At 36.8% G+C, this 14,233-nt stretch overlaps 1 protein-coding gene across 1 annotated transcript in view; it reads left to right on the forward strand.

The window, feature by feature from the left end:
- CSMD3 (CUB and Sushi multiple domains 3) overlaps positions 1–14,233 on the forward strand; it is a 669,496-nt gene that overhangs the window by 232,251 nt on the left and 423,012 nt on the right. Inside the window, exon 5 of the mRNA XM_087706764.1 lies at positions 3,854–4,061. Coding sequence (XP_087562890.1) covers positions 3,854–4,061 — 208 coding nt within the window. The remainder of the gene's footprint in view (positions 1–3,853; positions 4,062–14,233) is intronic.

Raw genomic sequence — 14,233 nt, forward strand, 5'->3', positions numbered from 1 at the left:
TTTTTCCAGAATGCATCACTCTGCTAAACAACTAATTCCCATAACATTACCAAATGATTTACTAAGACTGTATTACTATTATTCTTCTCATCCTTCGTAGTACCTATTTCTTCCCACTTATGCCTATAACCATGTTGCTTGTATCTTTACATTTATATTGTTTTATTTGTTTCCTACTATGATTTGATTGCTTATTAGTAACCTATGACTATCACTATCAGTATTGTATCTTATGATTCGTGTGAATGTATTCTATTTTATTTTTCTTTATTTACACTGAGAGCATATGCACCAAAGACAAATTCCTTGTGTGTCCAATCACACTTGGCCAATAAATAATTCTATTCTATTCTATGCTGTTTTGCCATGTTCTGACTGTTATGTGGCTTTTTGTCCTGTGTATGGATTTCAAATAAGAACAATGAAAAGTTCTGAAATTCCCATTTTCTCAAGGATGTCCCACTAGTTGACATGGTCAATACAATCAGAGTGTTTTCTTTTCCAGTTTGCTGGCATAGCTTAGTTATAAATCTTATTCTATTATAAATCTACATAACAAATCTGCCAGATCTTGTAGGGCTGGTGACAAGACATGTACCTCAGCCAAGATCTCTTTTAACAAATTAGTAGAAAACCCTTCTTTGCCATTTACTTGAATCAGCAGATAATGGCACAGCTGAAATTAAGCAACCTGCTGGTTGTTTGGATCCAATTGTCAGTTGCCAATTGCTATGCCAAGATTATTAATAGACAACAGACATATCCTTGTCCTACATATTAACATTAGACTATTTGGAAGGTAGGAAAGCGCCCCAGAGAAAGACCACAGCTGTGATACAAGGATATTTGCAAGAGAGATCTAAAGGCCTTGGGAATGGACATTAACAGCTGGGAAAACCTGACCTCTGATCGTTCAGCTTGGCTAAAGATGCAGCATGGCCTTCTCCAATTCGAAGAGACACTTGTTTGGCAGGCTGAGGCAAAGAGGCAGTCCCAGAACCAGCAAAATCGGGGGGGCAGGGCAAGGGACAGAATGTATCTGCCCTCAATGTGGAAGGGATTGCCACTCTCAAATTGGCCTTTTTAGCCACACCAGATGCTGTTTTAGGACGTCTTCCCAGAGTACGATACCATGGACTTTTGAGACTGAAGGATGCCAGTAAAAAACAATCTGAAAGGTAAATGGCCACCTTTCCTATTAATCTTCCTAATAGTAATCAGGGAAAAACTTTAATCTGTTGCCTGTATATTTGGGCATTCAAATCAATCCACACAATATGCACAAGTATCCACGTGTATGTTTCTTTTTTTGCTCAATTTAACTTCGTTATCATTTGGAGGGGTGGACACAGAATTGGGAACATCACTATCTCACTTTTCATCACATGTGTACTAAATGCTTAAAAGGCAAAATTATGGAATAAGGCATATTAAATTCAGTGAGGCTTCATTCAATAAAATCAAGCTTGGAAATGTACTGATAAGCATAGGCCTGGCATGTGTTTGTTGATATCAGACCAATTAAATTAGAAGATTAGAGCCAAAGTAGTTCAACTGAAAGCAACATTGTGACTAACATTGAATGCAAATGTTGAAGAACTACTTAGGGATTAACCTTGCCAAATAATAGATGGAGTCTATATCCATTCATCATCATACTTCAATACTGTGTTCTGAATAACAAGTTGAAATCTCTGCTGCCAGCTGCAAAACAACTGTTCCATGAGCCAAAGATTACCAGACCATATTTGCTGTGTTCAATTCAGCCTAATATTAGACTTTTTTGCTTTTGCCCCATTGAGATGAATTTATTTTACTTTGACTCTGGGAACAAGATTAATAAAATGTCTTACATGTAGTTAACAAAAAAAAAGTCAAACATGTATGTATGTATGTATGTATGTATGTATGTATGTATGTATGTATGTATGTATGTGGGGACGCAGTGGCTCAGTGGCTAAGACTCTGAACTTGTCAATAAGAAAGGTCGGCAGTTCAGCTGTTTGAATCCCTAGTGCCGCATAATGGAGTAAGCCCCTATTACTTGTCCCAGCTTCTGTCAACCTAGAAGTTCGAAAGCACATAAAAATGCAAGTAGAAAAATAGGAACCACTTTTGGTGGGAAGGTAATAGTGTTCCGTGTGCTTTCAGCATTTAGTCACACTGGCCACAAGCACGGAGACGTCTTCGGACAGTGCTGGCACTTCAGCTTTGAAACGGAGATGAGAACTGCCCCCTAGAGTCAGGAACTACTAGCACATATGTGCAAGGGGAACCTTTACCTTTATGTATGTATGTATGTATGTATGTATGTATGTATGTATGTACGCAGTGGCTCAGTGGCTAAAACTCTGAACTTGTCAATAAGAAAGGTCGGCAGTTCAGCTGTTTGAATCCCTAGTGCCGCATAATGGAGTAAGCCCCTATTACTTGTCCCAGCTTCTGTCAACCTAGAAGTTCGAAAGCACACAAAAATGCAAGTAGAAAAATAGGAACCACTTTTGGTGGGAAGGTAATAGTGTTCCGTGTGCTTTCAGCATTTAGTCACACTGGCCACAAGCACGGAGACGTCTTCGGACAGTGCTGGCACTTCAGCTTTGAAATGGAGACGAGAACTGCCCCCTAGAGTCAGGAACTACTAGCACATATGTGCAAGGGGAACCTTTACGTACGTACGTACGTACGTACGTATGTACGTATGTATGTATGTATGTATCTGTTTAACTGTTTAACTGTTTATTACATTTATAGGCCGCCGAATCCTGGAGGACTCCAGGCGGCTTACAGCAACAGAAATTAAAATAAATTAAAAACAGATAAAACACGACAAATTTAAAAAGACACAACATACACCCAATCTAAGCGGGGCTGGACCTCAATCCAGAGGTCAACAGCCCCAGGCCTGCCGGAATAGCCAGGTCTTAATAGCTTTTCGGAAGGCCATGAGAGTGGGTAGGGTCCGGATCTCTGGGGGTAGCTCATTCCATAGGGCTGGAGCGGCAACAGAGAAGGCCCTACTCCAAGGTGTCGCCAGCCGGCATTGTCCAGCTGATGGCACCTGGAGAAGGCTCATCCTGTGCGATCTTATCGGTCTTAGGGAGGTGTGCGGCAGAAGACGGTCTCGAAGATATGTATGCATGCATGCATTTTAATGACCCTGTAATCCTTTTCATCGGGATGGAGTCGAGTCAACTGAATGGAATTGAGTGTTTACTAGCCGGATGCCCTTCCTGTTGCCAATGCAGGGTTCACACCTGATATTTACTCATAGTGCCTCGAGAGAGAAATATCTGCCATTATCTAGCCTCCTGATTTTGAGGCAAGAGCTCCACTTCTAGGCTACTGCACCATTCTTATATGACTTGAATATGACTGTCTAAAATATCTGGGACAAAAGAATGGAATCAAGAGGAAAATAAGCAACATTAGACTTCAGTTCTTAAGACGATAAGCAAGAAGAGAAGCAGTTGAGAGGGGAATAAATGCCTATTGCATTTTGTCTTGCTTTTCTCTTTTTTGCATGTTATAAAATAGCTGTAAAATAATGCTGGGGTCGGGGGGAGGATGCTAACAAAGCTGATTCTTAGAAAAGTTGATGAAGTTAGCCTGGTTTATATTAATCTCTTCTTCCTGCAGTTCTTAAGTTATGCACCAAAGACAAATTCATTGTGTGTCCAATCACACTTGACCAATAAAGAATTCTATTCTATTCTATTCTATTCTATTCTATTCTATTCTATTCTATTCTATTCTATTCTATTCTATTCTGTTAATTACATTACCATAAGCTACAAAATACCTGTTTCCATTTACTTTCTTCTGATGTATACTTCCCATTTGTTCTCTTTGATAGCGGAAGATGCATGCGGAGGAACAATGAGGGGATCCAGTGGTGTCGTCTCTAGTCCTAATTTTCCAAATGAGTACCACAATAATGCAGACTGTACGTGGACAATTGTGGCAGAACCCGGAGACACTATCTCACTCATCTTTACAGATTTTCATATGGAAGAGAAATATGATTACCTGGAAATAGAAGGTTCTGAACCACCCACAATATGGTAAGTGAAATCAGTTGTATTAAAAATGGTAGCAAATTCCTTCTGGAAAATAGCACAAATGTGTATGATTCCCCCTCCCCCAATGGTTTCATGTAACATCCTATAGATTTCATCCGAACAAGATTTTAGTGAGCTTAGGTAAAACAATATAAGTAGTCCTCAAATTATGACCACAATTGGAATCAGAATTTCCATTGCTAAGTAAGGTAGTTGCTAAATGAGTTGTGTTCAATTTTACAACCTTTATGTGATGCTTGTTAAGTGAATCACGGCAGTTGTTAAGTGAACTAAACAGTCATTAAGCGAATTTGACTTCCCTCATTGCCATAGCTTGTTGGAAAACCATGATGACAAATAGCAATCATATAATCCTAAAATGCGACAGCCATTGTAAATACATTGGTTGCCAAGTGCCCAGGTTTTGCTCATATGACCATGGGGATGCTGTGATAGTCATAAGTGTGAAGATCATTCACTTCTTTTTTCAGTGCTGTTAATATTTCAAACTGTTGCCAAACAAATTATTGCAAATCAAGGACTAGCCGTAGTTGTAGTTCTGTAACTGAATCCTACTTGAAACTGTTTGTTGAAGTTTAATGATGTCATTTTAACTTTGCTTCAGTTTACTGAAGATTATTTGGACTGGATATGCTTTCATAAATTCATTTTAGAGTTCACTTAAAAAATTATTTCTTTTTTTACTTCTTTGGGTGAACTGTGATTTAAGTTTAATTATTATTTATAGCATCTTCCTAAATGGCTCTATCTAATTCAGTCTGTGTGTATGTGTGTAAGTATGTATGTATAAAAAGCTAGATGATAGATGATAGATAGATAGCATAGCATAGAATAACAGCCATATTTTGGGGAGGGGGTCTCTGTTTCTAGTATGAATGATCTGTTCAGTGAAAGGTGCTACTAATGTTGGACTATTCTGAAAATCTGTGATCAGTTTTAGTTCTGTGGGTGAGCTGAGATTCTGACCACCAACTTAATCAACTCAATTATACTGTTTAAAACATCTAGACATATGTTAGATAAATATTCCAGCTGTTGCCTAAAAGGTAATTAATTGCTACTAATTAGATTGACTTTGCATAGTTTAATGCTTCTCCAAGATAACAAATCCACATACTTTTTTAAAAAAATGAAATTAATAATGATCAAGGAAAAGTAGTAGGATTATTTCCTACACCTCTTGTGTACTTTATGCCTGATGTACACCATAGATATGTGTTCTGACTCCCCTCTTCACACACCAAAGCAAGCCGAGACAAAGATACTTCAAGGATTTATTAACACACAGACTAGACCTTGGCAGCAATCCAGCACAGACTAACCTTGGCAGCAATCCAGCCTGCCAAGATAGCCACAATAGCTTCTCCAACTCTAGTAAATATGTTGATTCCTGCGATGAGCTTGTGAAAAGCCATTCCTTTTATAGTCTTGAGAGGAGCCTAATTACCACCAGCTGAGTTCAATTATCTCCTGTAACTGCGTAACTGTTCTTTTAGCCCTCCGGTGCCGGGCATCCAGGACCAACTCCTTTGTCTCCTCCCCACTGCTCCAATGCACGACATCAGGACCACACTGCCTTGTCTCCTCCCCACTGCTCCAAGGCTTGACTTCAGGCCCTTTGGCTCTCACCGCTGCTCCAGGCCTCAAGCACCTCCTGGTGGCCAACCAGCCTCTCTGCACCCTGCTCGGAGTTGGAACCCTGTCCAGGGTCCTCCACATCTTCCAGAGCCAACTCATAGGGCCTCTTGCTGTTGGAGTCTGGTGGCAGCTCCAACTGCTCCTGCTGGGCCACAACAGATATGCTAATAGTTTCTTGTCTACCTAGCTTAGGAATTTGGAAATCAGTTTCAATTTGACAAGTATTAATAGTGTTTGGGTTAGTGTAATTTTGCAAATTTCAAATTTCCCCAATTGTGTATAATATGAATCAGTTACATTTTATTATTTTGCCAGTTGTAGCTACTCATTAACAGGATATAATGTTGTTACCGTTAAAATATATACTGTATTTTTACTATATTTTTCATACTAGAGGGATAATAAAGACTTCATTTTGTTTTTTAACTTTCTAAAACATTAGAAATTTATAGTTATTATGATCTGATTGTCATTGTTTTCACTTTTCAATTCATGTGAAATCTGATGTTATCAGTTATTTGTGCTATACTTATTAATCTATAATGTGCAAAATATAGAACAGTAGGAATTGATGGTCCTTGCATCACAAATGTACAATTTGCTTTTCAAAGTACCCTATATGGGTGGATTTTTCATTAGATTTTAATTGTATAACAAAAATAACATACATTGAACTAGTTATCCAATCAATATTTATTTCAATATATTAATATATAATAAAATTATTGTTATGAAGAATTTCATTTAAATTTTGTAAAGGCAAAAATCAGTATAAAATGACATTTGGAAGGAATATGTTTATGTACTCCTTTTGGGAAACTCCATAATATTTATGACATCCTTTTATTATCAGGAATATTCTTACTATTTCAGATAAGGCCATACTGCAGTATTAATTTGCAAGTAGATATTATTCTGTGGTATAGAATTAAGATATCTAAGTTCTGTGGAACAGTGGTATAACTAAAATTGACTGACTAGTGAAATGGAAGTAAAAATAAAGTATTGCTGATTAATGAATTGAATTATTTGATGAATGTAGGCCATGTTTCTTTCATCTAATTCGTTCAGTTGTTATGTATACTGTATAATACCCTAAGTTCAAAATCTTGAAAGTCTCATTCAATGGGAGCCACATTTTGCAAGATATTGGAAAAAGCCTAACTATCTAATGGAAAACATAATGACATTTAAATGTACTAGTAGTTACTAATCAGAACTACAAAATCCTTCATGCACGTTAAACATCCATTTTAGTCTTCATCAGAAAATGTTTTTTAGGAATCTAGTAACGGGGTGCAATGGCACAGTAGTTTTAATGGCCAGCATTGGTTGATTGTGAGAACAATCAACCAGTGGAACATCTGACCTTCAGAAGTTGTGGGACGTTCATCACTGGAGGCTTTCAAGAAGAGATTGGGCTGCCATTTGTCAGAAATGATGTAGGGTGTCCTGCTTGGGTGGGGTGTTGGACTACATGAGCTACAAGGTCCCTTCCAATTCTGTTAATCTCAATCAGCCTCAGGCCACAGATAGTTGGCACTCTGCCAGTTCAAGCCCATGACATCACGTTACAGAGTGAACTCCATCATTTTACCCTAACTCCTGCTCACTTAGCAGTTCAAAAGCATATAAAAATGCCAGTAGATAAACAGATTAGATAGGGAAAGATTTGTTTGTGTGTTTGTGTGTGTGTGTGTGTGTGTGTGTGTGTGTGTGTGTGTGTGTGTGTAGATTTGCTTGGTTATGTACGTCATATGCTAAAAGAAAATAAATGCATAAATTAGGTATCTAGCACTAAACTGTGAGTTAGTTGCCTTTGCTTGTCATTTTGACAAAATCAATTGCACGGATCAAATCTTTTCTCTCAAAGGACCAGCTGAAGCGGGTAATATTAGGCCAGGCAAAGCATGGATAAGATAGCTTTCTTATTTCTCAAAATATAATGAATTTCCCGGCATTCTTTCTAATGGAAATATTGCACTGAAAGCGAGGACAAGTACAGTTTAGGTGAGAAGAATTAACCCAGCCCTGAAGTGGCAACATTAGGAATAAAGTATTTCAACAAGATCTGCCTTAAACAACTCACCATGAGTCTGACTGGGGATTTACACTTATTCTTTTCAGGGTTATGTTTTTACCTCAGGCTAGCATTAAAGATGCCTTTCTGAAACTTGTATGTTTCTTGCTTCTTTGGTTTGGGAGCTACATGGAGTTTGACAGTGAGATGATGTCAGGTATTACTAACACTGCATCTGTATTTTTTTAAAAAAATTGTACAGTGAATATACATTTGTGAAAGCATGTTAGAAAACAGTAAGCTGAAATAAATTGAAGAGACTCATCATAAAGTCAGTTAGATACGACTCGAAACAATTCCAGTGCCATGGATTACTTAGGTTTGGAAAGGAGATTTATTTGTGCTTTTAGGTTTTAATTGCCATATTGTTTGTTGCTCCAGAGGCAATATTAGACTGAGAAGGGCAGCTACAGAACTTGAATAAAACAATTAAATAAAAAAACTACAGTCCTCCATCTGGATTTGGGATTCCAGTTATTGCCACAGTCAGTAGTCTGGGATGACAACCTCAGATAATATTTGAAAGGCCACGGATGCTTCAGTTTCTCGTCAGATCCAAGGTGCTATCATACTTTCAGTTTTAATGTCTGCTGTAGCAAGTTTATTCACATCACCACTTAAGTGAGTCAATTATCCATGGTGAAAAGATTCAGATTTGTCAATGATTTCTCACACAATTACACTCTTTAGACATATCTGTAGCCTAATTATTTTAAAAGCCTAATTTACCCCAGTCATTAGTGGGATTAAAAAAAATAATATACATCATTTGTCTTTCGTACAGCAATTTGGTGACTTTATCCTTGAAAAAAAATGTCATTTTGTTTTCTTCATCTTTGTAAGGATGGAAGATGTTTAGATAAGTGACATGGTAAAATATACACAGATCAAAACAGTTTTCTTTCCCAAGTACATTCTATAAATTATAACCCAGCATTAAAATGCTAATTTAATAATGGTTAATTTGAAGTTGCGAATTGAAGGAGTACTCTATCCTAAGCTTGTCATTCATATTGTGGGATGAGATCAATGCATTTTGTTATGCAAAAGCACCTCACCATATGTTAGGGAAAAAATAGATCTACAAAATTTAATTAGCTCAGATTTCTTAATTAGATGCATTATGTTAATATTTTTATCCCTTTAGAGCAGTATTGAAATCCAACTCCTAATTGCTTACATATGCAAAGAATACTCTGTCAATGAAAGCTTATGTGTTGTTTTATTTTAGATAGAACTGATATGGTAAAAACCCTATTAAAACTAAATGTAGGGTTACAAAGTTTGTTTAGATGATATAGTATTTTGAAGAGCTACTCTATCCCAATATTTTAAAAAAATGAAATTCTTTAATGACATTTCCAGACTACTAAATAATAAAAGCTTTCTTTCTTGGGTACTTTGGATAAAAGATTCTGTAAGAACTGTAAAACAAAGCTTGCTATTTATCCTGACCTCATCTTTGGAATTGTTCCTAGATTAACAATTTTATTGTCAATCTAAACTGAAAATTCTGCCAGACTGGACTATTCAAATGAGATGTTAACAATACAGGATATAATTTTATATAATAACATTGCAATTATGTCAGATACATATACAATGGTAGGGTCATAACCGGGAGTAGCCACTTTTTTTATCTGAATTGCCACAAAACACATTTTGATTCATAAATAAATCTTGCTATGACAGTCAGCTGCATGCTAACTGAATTCATCAGATGACAAGCAATATCTTTATTCAACCTTTATTAAAACCAGTATTCTAAATATTCAAATCAGTCCACCATATAGTGCTTTGTATAATATAAGAGAATATCCCAAAATAATGTTAAGCTATCTTTTTTGGTTTGGTGAGCACCTTTTGAAACCTTCAAAAGCACCAATATTCTTCATTGCTTTTTTGTTGTCCCACCTTCACTTCCATAGAGTAATACAAGCTATACCATTCCTTGCACTATTTTGATCTTTGTAGATATAGACATATCACGGAGTCTGAATACCTCTTCTAAGGCTTTCATAACTACTATACCCATGATGGCAAACCTATGGCACACATACCAGAGGTGGCACTCAGAGCCCCCTCTGTGGGCACACATGCCATCGCCAGCTGCTTTTCTGCACTGAGTGCCCAAACCGGAATGCATGTACATGCAGGAGCCCAAAAGCTTGAAGAGCAGCTGGCTAGTGCGCATGCATGCACCAGCCACCTGGTCTTCAGGTTTCTGGCTCTCTGGCATGTGCAAAGACCATCAAGCTGGTGCGCATGTGTGCGCCAAAACCAGAAGACCGGCTGGCCAGCATGCGCATGTGCACGCACACTGGTCATCTGGTCTTTGAGCTTCCGGGGCTCCAGCACACACATACATGTACATTTGTGTTCCAGTTTGGGCACTTGGTGCCGAAAAGGTTCGCCATCACTATACCAAGTGCTAATCTGCAATTCATGTCTTGGTTTATTCTGAAATCCAGTTTGTTTTCTTCCATTTCTCCATATTTGGCAGACGCTTTTCCCATTTATCCTCAATGACTTCTTTAAGTCCATTTCAAAGTTCTTCTGGTTCTCTACCATAACATTTATTTTGCATCAGCGCTTAGAGTAAAAACTGATGAGCACAAGATTATGTAATTGATGTTATTCAGTAATTAATTGCACTGCAACCAAGCATTGTTCTTGCTGTACATTTCCTAGCAATAGCAATAGCTCTTAGACTTATATACTGCTTCCTAGTGCTTTGCAGCCCTCTCTAAACGGTTTACAGTGTCACCGCATTGCCCCCAATAATCTGAGTTCTCAGTTTACTGACCTCAGAAGAATGGAAGGCTGAGTCAACCTTGAGCTTGTACGACTCAAACTGCCATCAGTTGGCAGTCAAAGAATTAGCCTGCAATACTGCATTCTAATCACTGAGCCATCCTAGCTCTATATAGGAAACTATATAATTATATAAAAGTAATTTCATTAATTCTTTGTTTTTCATATTCTGAGTTATTAACAGGGTAATCTAACTGAATATGTATGTATGTATATGTATGTGTGTGTGTGTGTGTATGTATGTATGTATGTATGTATGTGTATATATATATATATATATATATATATATATATATATATATATATATATATATATATATATATATATATATATATATATATATATATATATATACACACACACACATACATACATACATACATACATACATACATACATACATACATATATATATATATACATATACATATATATATATATATTTGGTATTACTGGGATTTGGTATGGCTAGCTGATGAGAGCTAAATAGCTTGAAATAGATCTATACTAGTCTCCCTTTATTTATTTATCAGCACAAATAAAAAAAACACAAATATAACAAAGGCAACAGTAAAAAATACTGGGTTTCTGTCGTGATGGACTCTTGTGACGAGCCGATTGACAGATGATGGAAGCAGTTAGCTTCCTCCCATAATTGGGGCTTACCAGGGGTTGTAAAAATCTTATACACACACACACACACACACACACACACACACACACACACACAGAGTCACAACCCCTGGTAAGCCCCAATTATGGGAGGAAGCTAACTGCAATACAGCACAGGTTCGAATCCCAGTAAGGGTATGGCTAGCTGATGAGAGCTAAATAGCTTGAAATAGATCTATACTAGTCTCCCTTTATTTATTTATCAGCACAAATAAAAAACATATATATGTTTTATCCATCTCCTTCATCCAAGCTGCAAATATATTCCCAGTTCCTCCTCTTCCTTATCCAATGCCATTTAGTATTCAGATATTCTTCTAGGTTCTCTTCTGGATATAATTTTCATCTCCACATGAACTAAGTATAATTTATGGTCAGTTTTGGTAATCTCTTTGTGAGGTCTTGAAAGGCAATACATATCCTGCCTGCAAGGTCTTATTGAGACTGCACACAGATGCTTCAGTACCCTTCAGCAGGGTATCATTTACCATCATGTCACAGCTGTTCTTTCTTAAGATGCTTCTTGGATTTCTTCAAGGTCTATTACAGTGTCAGTAGCAAGTTTCACTTAGCCGGCTATTAATTGTCTTTGGAGGGAGAGAGAAAGACTAATTCTTGTTTCTAAATTCTGCTGCCACCATGTCTTTAAATTGCTCTGTTTTTAATGGATCACTTACTTCCATGCATTGTCCTTAAAGAGAACCTTGTTTTTCTTTTTCTCTAGTGTTCTCTTCTGTACCTTTGGAGAACTTTAGCTGCCTTGTCCAAGAAATTCCCATTTTCCTTGATTCATTGCAATGCACACACTCATAAAATTATTTCACTTTGCCTTCCACTAAGGACCTATGTTTGCAAATGTTGCATTATAATTCCAAAGGCAGGAAGACAAACATTATGCATCCTTACTTCCAACATTGTCTACCCAGTCATTTTCTATAGACAAAATTCCACACAATACATATTTGCTATGAGTTTCCTGAGGCCGCTTGTCTAGTCTGAACAGTGGGTCAATGGGTGGGGATTGAGTTGGGGAGCGGGGAAAATATATTCAGTAGTTTCAGAGCTGAAGCCAAACTGGGAACTTGCTATTCATGCTGCTATCAAGATCGGAGAACAGTGAATATTCATCAGTATTCCTATGTGGGAAGAAAGAATTAAAGCAGCACAAGTTTTAAATAACCACCAAGTGCTTAAACAACAAAATAGTGCATAATTTGCAGTGATACATATAGCCAAAGTGCTCCTATCACTTAAAAAAACCCCACCAAGAATGATAGAAGATAATGACTATGTACTAATTTCATCTGTTTTGTTGCTGTCAAATATGATATGCTAGTAAAAACTGTTTTAAAGTTAGCTTACATTTATTTCAACTCAATTGTAAATAATTCTGTCCATTTATTTGTGAAAGTGTAAAAATATTTCTCAGGTTTTAGAGAAAATATGACATTCTGTTTGTGCTTTTTAGCACTGCATAGCACTAAGTTTTGAATGTCAATCCATATGATCTATACAAAAATATCATTCTGACTCAAGCAACATTAAAACAACATATTTAATACTCTATTGAATCTACAGCATGCCGTAGGAAAAAGAAAATATACATATGGAGTGGTGTAAGGTCAAAGCCATGATTATTAATATTCAAAGATGAGAAAGTAGAGATCCTGAATTATGTAGCAAAGGAGTTTAGAACTCTGGGGATATTAAAATTAAGTTGTGATATATTTGGTGATTTGCTAGTCAAAGAGAAAAAAACCCAATCGAAACATGCCACAAAAATATATTCTGTGATGGCATGGGCACATAAAATAATATCAATTTATCAAAGTGGAAACGAGTTAGATTCACAGCAATCTCCCAGGATGGTCTTTGTTATCCTAAATTTTCTCCCAACCTTCTAATCTTCGTGTTTTGAAAGCTATTATGATGGACCTGTCTATTCTTACTCAATGTAACTGCAAATCAGGATATAATGAGTATTAATGCTTTGGAAAAAGGATGCAGTGACTCAGTGGCTAAGACGCTGAACTTGTCGATCGAAAGGTCAGCAGTTTGGCAATTCGAATCCCTAGCACCGCCTAAAAGAGTGAGCTCCCATTACTTGTCCCAGCTTCTGCCAACCTAGAAGTTCGAAATCACATAAAAATGCAAATAGAAAAATAGGAACCATCTTTGGTGGGAAGGTAACAATGAACACATTCCATGCACCTTTGGCATTTAGTTATGTGAGCCACTTGACCAAGGAGATGTCTTCAGATAGTGCTGGCTCTTCGGCTTTGAAACAAAGATGAGCACTACCCCCTAGAATTGGGAACAACTAGCACATATGTTTGAGAGGAATCTTTACCCTTACCCGAATTCTTTGGAATGTTGGAGACATGTCTGAGAATACCATAGGCAGCCAAGAAAAGAAACAGTGGATCATTAAACAATCCAGAGATCTTCTCAAGGCTCAAATTATCCCACTTTGGACACATCATGCAAAAACCTAGACGTCTTCAGAAAAAAATGAAAGGAAAGAGGAGAAAAGAATGAACAATAGCAAGATGAATCTACTAAATTACAATAACAATGGGTTCATAGTTGGAAGTCATGGAGTATCAGGCTGGGATCAGATCATCATGAAAAATATTGTGATCTCAAAGAGTTAACTCTTGACTTTAGACACATAATCAATCAACCAAGGAGCCAAAAGAAACTTCTAGATGATGCTAGAAGCTAATGTATTTATTTTGTAATTATGCTTATTTCCCTTCTGTCTCTTCTCCCTCTGTATTTAAGAATCTTAGGAAATTAAAGATACAGATTAAAAAAGAGAGGGAAAGATATTATATTATCACATTATATTATAACATTTATTATATTAGATGTATTATTTATATATTATTTAGATGTATGATTTTGAGCTAAATGGATAGATGTGGACCGTATATCACAATATTTTAT

The sequence above is a fragment of the Thamnophis sirtalis genome, unplaced genomic scaffold (genome assembly GCF_051295495.1).
Source record: "Thamnophis sirtalis isolate CommonGarterSnake01/CBP01778 unplaced genomic scaffold, rThaSir2_p1.2 scaffold_2, whole genome shotgun sequence".
Taxonomy (NCBI): Eukaryota; Metazoa; Chordata; class Lepidosauria; order Squamata; family Natricidae; genus Thamnophis; species Thamnophis sirtalis.